Raw genomic sequence first — 8,043 nt, 5'->3', positions numbered from 1 at the left:
GAGTTCTTTCGTAAAGAAAACGGTTCTCTATATAACCATGAGTACTCAAAGAGCATGCTTAAATGGTTCTCCAGATTGATAGAGAATGTGTTGTATATGGTTCTATATAGAATCTTTTTGAGAAAGGTTCTTCAAGTGTAACAAATTTGATAGTGTAACAATAGAAGAACCCTTTTTTGGTGCTATATAGAACCATATACAGCACATTCTTCATCAATCTGAAGAACCATTTCACCATGCAAGGTATTACTTATGCATGGAAATGGTTCTTTGAGTGTGCATAGTTCTACATAGAACCATTTTGTTTTTGTTTGCTAAAGAACCCTTGAAGAACCATCTTTTTAAGAGTGTAGTCCAGGAGACTACTTGCATATCATTAAAGTGGATGGAAGTATTTTTACTGCAGTGAATTGACGACTCTTGTAGAAGTAAACATAGAAGTAAACAAATGCTGCCTAAACATTTTTTCATCATTTTTGGTGTAAAATAAAAAACCTAAGCACCAGAGTGAGAAGAGTGGTCAACGGGAGATTAGTGGTGCTGTTATAATAAGCTATAATGAGCATTTTTAAAATTTATTTTAATTCATTTATTTCCATGTGTGTCCAAACAGCATATATTTCACAATCAAATCCCCCCCTTCTCTTCAGTAACATGTAGGAGGTTTTGTAACAAGAGTGATTATAATATGAATTTTCATAAATCTCAAACCTGTAAATTTCCAATACATTACTCTGTTCTCTCCTTTTTCAGGGCTGAGATGGAGTCTTTGGTGCACTACAGTAGCCCTGGCCATGCCATCTCAATACTGGGCGTCCTAAATGAGCAGCGTTTGAGGGGTCATCTCTGTGATGTGGTTCTAGTGGTCGGAGAGAACCGCTATCAGGCTCACAGAAGCATCCTGGCAGCCAGCAGTGAGTATTTCCAGTCTCTGTTTTCCAGAAGGGACTCGGAGAACCGTGCAGTCATCCACCTGGACTTCTGCGAGCCTGATGCCTTTGAAATTGTGCTGAACTACATCTACTCCTCGTCCCTGTTTGTGGACAAATGCAGCCTGGCTGTCGTACAGGAGCTTGGCTACAGCTTGGGCATTCCCTTCCTGACTAACATCATGTCCACCAGGCCGCAGGTGTCTTATTGCGTGTCCAGAAAGAGGCTGTCTTTCTCCGAAGAGGACGACGGCGTGTACCCGAATAGGAGTGTTATAGTACGCCAAAGTGGGATGGGTGCCACTCACAGAGGAACTTTCTCAAACTTGCAGGGAAAAGCACCAAAACACACAGACACAACCTCAAACGAGACTCCACCTGCTCAAGCTTTCCGAGAACAGACTCACCTTTCCTCAGGATACGTCGAACCAAATGAAATGGGGACGAATGTCCCACCTGTTAGCACAATTGCTAATGCACAGTCAGAGGATGGTGACTCCAAACCTATCATTTCTTCCCTTCCATCCATCCTCAAAGGCCATGAGTACAGGTCACCCTCTGGAAGGCCGCAGTTGACCTCCTCGGTGTCCTTTAGTGAATCTGTACAGCTTGCCGGCTTGCACTCTGATCATACCGATGACAAAACTGGAGTGGAAAAGGTGGAACCTATGTACGATTCAAAGCCAGTTTCTGGAAGCCAGCACGGTCTGCATAACCAAACCATAGACAGGAGTGGGCCGCTCATTAAAAGCTTGCTGAGGAGATCCTTGTCCATGGACAGTCCGGTCCCTGTATTCTCTCCGGTTTTGGAGCTAAAAGACTCTCAGAGCAGAGAGCAGTCTGTTGTAAAATTAGCGATGACGAAAACATCAGGGTCACCATCACCTGAAAGCAAGCATCAGGTTTCCAAACATATGCCACCCCTCATTCTCAGGTCCAAACAGCATAATGCGCTAGACAAGGAAGGCACTCAGGGAGCTGAGGTACAAGTTAAAACAGAGCCCAGCAGCCCACTCGCTGACCCCTCAGAGATCATACGTATCACCGTAGGGGACAATTTACCGGTCAGCTTCAAAGATTTTCAAACTAACTTTGACGAAGGCCCTAGATACTTCAGTCCTTCGAAAAGGAAGATGAAGCTAGATGGTACCTCCAACCCGTGCAAGAGATCCAGGGTCTTAAATGAACACCAGTTTATGCATGACGACGGCACATCCGGTGAAACCCCTCACAACTCCAACGTAGACGAAAGCAATCAGGAACCAGGGGAGCTGAGGCCTAGCAAGATGTTCAAATGCTGGAGCTGCCTGAAGGTGTTCAGGTCAAACGCTGGTCTGTACCGGCATGTCAACATGTACCACAATCCGGAGAAGCCGTATGCATGCGACATTTGCCACAAGCGCTTCCACACCAACTTCAAAGTGTGGACGCACTGCCAAACACAGCACGGTGTGGTCCAAAACCCTGCCCCGTCATCCAGCTCTTACTCCGTGCTGGACGAGAAGTTCCAGAGGAAGCTTATAGATATTGTGCGAGAGCGGGAGATCAAGAAAGCCTTGATAATGAAGCTCAGGAGAAACAAGCAAGGTCTGCAGGCACAACCTTTTGCCAAGAAAAACCGAAGGTCTAGATCTTACGGGTGTCCCTATTGCGGTAAAATGTTCTTTTTCCAGTCGCATTTCAAACTGCATATGAAAGTACATACAGCAGAGAGAGCTAGCATTGATGCACAAGATGATGATGATCTACATGAGAGGCAGGACCAAGCTGGGCATGTCAAGGAGAACCAAAACAAGGATGTGTTTCCCTGTAGGTTGTGCAATCAGAAACTGCTCTCTCTGGCAGAGCTGGAGGATCATGAGAGAGCTTGCAGGTATGCAACGGTCTGCCCTTACTGCGGCCTTAGATTCTCCAACACGTTGGTGAAAAAGGACCACGAGGCCCACTGCAAGTACAAGAAGCTGACCTGCCTGGAGTGCATGCGCACGTTTAAGTCATCTTTCAGTATATGGCGGCACCAAGTAGAAGTTCACAACCAGAACATGATGAACGTGAGGGAGCAGCTGACCCAAGGCCACCAAGATGTTAACCGGGAAGCTGGGGATGCCCTAAGATCTATACCGCCGCCGTCTAAGGAGTCCATGGCACGGGCCGATTTGAACAGAGAAGAAGCAGCGTACAGCGACTCCTCAGCTCCCGCTACCTTCGATTCCGAGGATTCTTCGTCTTATGTCCCAGAGGATTTGAGCACAGGTCCGAGTGAGCTGAGGGTAAAAGAGGAGCCGCAGGAAGCGGCAGTAACAGACGGGGAGCAAACCACTGCCAAACCTGCACCCTTGGAAGAGGCAGGTGTCTGGCCTTGTGAAAAGTGTGGCAAACTCTTCAGCTCCCACAAAGACCTCGAACGGCACCAGGAGCTTCTCTGTCACATCAAGCCCTTCATCTGCCACATTTGCCACAAGGCGTTTCGGACCAACTTCCGCCTCTGGAGCCACTACCAATCCCACATGTCATCCTCGGAAGAATCGGGGACCAGACAGGTGGACAGACAGCCCTCGTCTCCTTCCACCCCATCTCCGCCTCTGACCATCGCTATCCAGGACCCTCCAGCTTCAAGAGCATCCCCACCAAAAGTGACCCAGGCTGCAGTGACCAGCTCAGAAGAGGAATCCCGACGGTCCAAGTCTCCAGTGTCCAAGCCTAATAGGTTGGAGCAAGAAAAGTCAGAAAACGGAAGTGGGCAGCATGCTCTTGGCCGTTCGGATAGCATGGACAAGCCAGTAGCTTCTCAGGAATCAGACACCCTCTTCTATCATGCCCCAACACTGTCTGCCCTTACCTTTAAGAGGCAGTACATGTGCAAGCTTTGCCACAGAACCTTTAAGACTGCCTTCAGCCTGTGGAGTCACGAGCAGAGCCACAGTCATCTGTGAGGGTTAGAGTTCAGACTAACAGTGGAGATGATATTTAAGGAGTTATCTCAGAGTGCCGGGGGTGTTTCCCAAAGCAGGATTTCTTGTTAAGCTGCATAGCTTAAGGAAAAAGTGAGGATTGTCCAGTAGGACTAACCTTGACCTCACCTTCTACTGGGCGGGCTTGACTTTTGCCTTAAGTCATCATGCTAATTGTGATCAAATCACCATAAACGGAGGTCATTCTTTCTGGCTGTGGGCTCACGTCCAGACGTAGAGCCTAGGTCAGAATATGGCTTTGGAATATACATGTACAGTCTCAGTGTGCACAAGACCTCCAGATGAATCAGTTCCGTGAAAAGAAACGTCCCTCTGAGTACAAATATAACTGAGACGACGCACTTTCCTGCTGTTATTTGGGCATCATCGGTCAACGAACAACTCTGTGAGATGCATGTACTTTTACTCTCTTTTCTCTCCTTCGCGTTTCAGACTTGCTGTCAGGTTTTCCAAAATGTACTATACTCTACAGGTCTGCTTAGAAACCTGCAATAACTCTCTGTTCAAAAGTGCTTTGCATAGGATGTGCAGGAGTTTTAGTGGCCTTTACCTTTCTTCTGTTCATTCGCACTTTTATCATGTAATTCCAAAAAAGTCTTTGTTGCGCTCATTCAGCAGTAAAAGATCCAAATTAGATCCAAATGACTATCATTCTCATAGGCAGTATTCAGTGGGTGAAGTTATGGTCGATACAGTCGTATGCAAAAGTCTGAACACCCCCAGTCAAACGCCAGGGATAAATATGGCATTTTCTTGTGAATTTTAGTGCACAATTTCTTTTGTCTAGGCTGAGTTTAACATATTGGGGAGAAAAAAATAACAAACATTCCCTCCAGTGTGTTAAATTCAGTATATAAACGGTAACTTTGCCTTAAAATGCGCAGTTCTCTATACGGGATGTGTCTTATTTTCTTGTAGTAAATGTAGTTTGGCCAGGGGCGCACAAACTTTTGCACAAACGACCGAATCAACAGACCACACAGAGAAATGATCACGCTGTGCTCCTGCTTTTCTCAAAGATTTGGACTAAATGAGATTTTATTATTTACGTCTATAAAATGCTTTTGGGTTGCCTTAATACACACGTAAAAATAATGGTTCTTTAAGGGTTCTTTAGTAAGAAAAAAAATGTGTATAGAACCATGAACACTCAGAGAACCCTTTGCATGATTAAAGGGTTCTTTGCAAACTGAAAGGTTCTTCAGATTGATGGAGAATGTGTTGCATATGGTTCTATCTAGCACGTGGTTAGCATCATCTGTTATTACAAGCTTGATATTGTAACGATAGCAACAATAGAGCGCTTTTCGGTGCTATGCAGAACCCTCTTCAGAAAGGGTTCTTTGCATCATGAAAGGGTTCTTCAGATTGATGGTCAGTGAGGTGTATATGGTTTCATATTGCACCACAAACGGGTTCTTTTGTTGTTACAAGCTTCACATTGTGACAGCGGAACACTTTTCGGTGCTATGTAGAACCCTTTTCAAAAAGCTTGAACACATGCTTCATCGATCGGGGGAACCCTTTCACACGCTTAAAGGGTTCTTTGAGTCTTCATAATGCTGTATAAAACGTCTGTCTTTACTGAAGAACCCTTGAAAAGTTCTTTTTTTTTTTTTAAGCGTTTACATAAAATTTACAGATTTTTATTTAAAGTTAGGAAGTTTTGTAAAATCGCTTCCCACCAAGTAGTTTAATTTCATAAATCCAACCGAAATGTGCAAGGGTCAAGGTTCTAGATGTGAGAGGCACAGGATATGAGAACCTGTTATTGTTTTTTTTTTTTTTATTATTATTATTATTATTTTGTGCACATTTACAGATCCACGAATCTTACACACAGTTTCTTGTTAGGCTTAATTATTTGTTTTGTTTTTCTTCAATTTGTTGATTTATTTTAAAATTTGTGCTCTTGGACACTTTATAGAGTTTCTCAATAGTTGAATTCAGAACTTTGTGGAGTTTATTCAGTGATTGTATTGAACAAATAGAAGACTTTATATGTACAAAGAGGCCGGTAGGGAGTGAAGTTCTGTAAGCTGCGTTAAGTGAAGTGCAGTGTACACGATTCCCTCGTAACCGTATGTACAGAACGTGCAGTATCTGTGGGAGTTCTCTTCTTGTTATTAACGTTATTAGAGTTGGAGTGAGCCTTAGGACATTCGCACTCTATCGGTACTGTATCAGTACTTCAGCCGCACTGTAGTGTAAGGGTTCCTTACTAAAGTAATACAGTAATTAGTCGAGTCATGATGCAAGTTGATGGTAAACTACATGGTTTATGGGTTTCTTATATAAAGTACCTCATCTATGCCTGATTAATCTAAGAGTTTTAAAAGCTATCAAAGCACAAGGGGCTTTAAATCTGTTTTTGTTTCCAGAATTTTCTCAAAATAAAGGAATATCTAGCATTTTTTAGCCTGATGACCACCGCCTGCGTCTGTAGGGTCAGTGGCGTTCTAGCAACTGCCTATTGGCTTCTACACCGATCAGTCATAACATACTGACCACCTCCTTGTTTCTAAGCTCATTGTCCACTTTGTCCACTCCACTTACTGTATAGCTGCACTCTGTAGTTCTACAGTTACAGACTGTAGTCCATCTGTTTCTCTGATACTCTGTTACCCTGTTCTTCAGTGGTCAGGACCCCCCTGGATGGGTCATTCGCAGCGCTGACGTGGTGGTGGCGGTGTGTTAGTGTGTTTTGTTAAACAGCTCAGTGTCGCTGCTGGACTGAGAATAGTCCACCAACCAAAAATGTCCAGCCAACAGCGTCCTGTGGGCAGCGTCCTGTGGGCAGCGTCCTGTGGGCAGCGTCCTGTGGGCAGCGTCCTGTGGGCAGCGTCCTGTGACCACTGATGAAGGACTAGAGGACGACCAACACAAACTGTGCGGCAGCAGATGAGCTGTCGTCTCTGACGTTACATCTACAAGGTGGACCGACAAGGTAGGAGTGTCTAATAGAGTGGACAGTGAGTGGACACAGTGTTTAAAACTCCAGCAGCACTGCTGCATCTGATCTACTCGTGCCAGCACAACACGCACTATCACACCACCACCCAAATAGTACCTGCTCTTTGAGGGTCCATGGGGGTCCTGACCACTGAAGAACAGGGTAACAGAGTATCAGAGAAACAGATGGACTACAGTCTGTAACTGTAGAACTACAGAGTGGAACTGAACGGTCAGTGGACAGAGAGCGTAGAAACGAGGAGGTGGTCAGAACGTTATTCCTGATCTGTGTATTATAAGAATGTTTTCTGAGCCAAAACGATGGTCCGTGATATCTGACCGTACGTTACGGGTGCAGCAGATGGAGTTTAGGTTGAAAACGCGGGAACGCGTCTCTCTTCTGTGGTGGCCTGTGTCGTGCAGAGAAACATTAAAACTGAAACAGTTATTCCTGATATGCTGCGTGCTTTCGCCTTCTATCACCTGCGTAGTGGTCAATTGTTGGGCTAGAAAGTATTTTGGCTTGGATGGTGTGGATCTGTGGATATTTCACAATAAGTCGCAAAAATCCAGCGCTCGGTTTCGTCATCGCCCCCACGTGGCATCAAATGTCCCGTTTGTAAAAGGTTTTAGGGCCAGAGTTGAGAGTAGAAAGGCGGCGTGTGACATAATTTCCTCTTTCTTTGATTAATCAGCTGCTTGTGATTCTGTTTGAGTATATAACATGTGCTTCTCCATTTAGATTCTTCGAAGATTGTATGACCTTGAATGAGACATTTAAAAATATTAATTATATATATATATAATTAAAGGCAATGTTTGTATGTTCTTTGTTGACTTTTGTACCAATATTTTCTCTGTTTAATGAAAAAAGGTATATCTTTTTTGGTATTTCTGTGGTTATCCCTGCAATAACTAATATTTGTAATTACACGAATTGTTCTGATCTAATGTGGCTTTAAAAACTGCATCAGTTTTTGTGTTTAGTGCTTCTTTTCTACTGTTTCACTGCTTGCTTTCTGAAATAAAGGTTGATCCTGTTTAACAGGCTTCCACTTCTTCCTCTTTCTGGTTTAGCATCATCAATTTACTGTCATTCTTGAGTTTCCTCTAAACTTCCCATCTGACGTGTGCTAAAGACGAGGGTTCTCTATAGAATCATGAACACTCATAGAACCATTTGCATGCTT

General features: G+C 44.2%; 1 protein-coding gene across 1 annotated transcript in view; it reads left to right on the top strand.

Annotated features, from left to right (window-relative positions):
- Positions 1 to 6,518, top strand: part of zbtb21 (zinc finger and BTB domain containing 21) — an 8,853-nt gene extending 2,335 nt beyond the window's left edge. The window contains exon 2 of the mRNA XM_017682523.2: positions 754 to 6,518. Within this exon, the coding sequence (XP_017538012.1) occupies positions 754 to 3,862 (3,109 nt within the window). The 3' untranslated portion in view covers positions 3,863 to 6,518. The remainder of the gene's footprint in view (positions 1 to 753) is intronic.
- Positions 6,519 to 8,043: the final 1,525 nt, after the last annotated feature.

Source organism: Pygocentrus nattereri, chromosome 18 (assembly GCF_015220715.1).
Source record: "Pygocentrus nattereri isolate fPygNat1 chromosome 18, fPygNat1.pri, whole genome shotgun sequence".
NCBI classification, from domain to species: Eukaryota; Metazoa; Chordata; class Actinopteri; order Characiformes; family Serrasalmidae; genus Pygocentrus; species Pygocentrus nattereri.
Note: the sequence above shows the minus strand (reverse complement) of the source record. Positions and strands in the feature narration are given on the sequence as shown.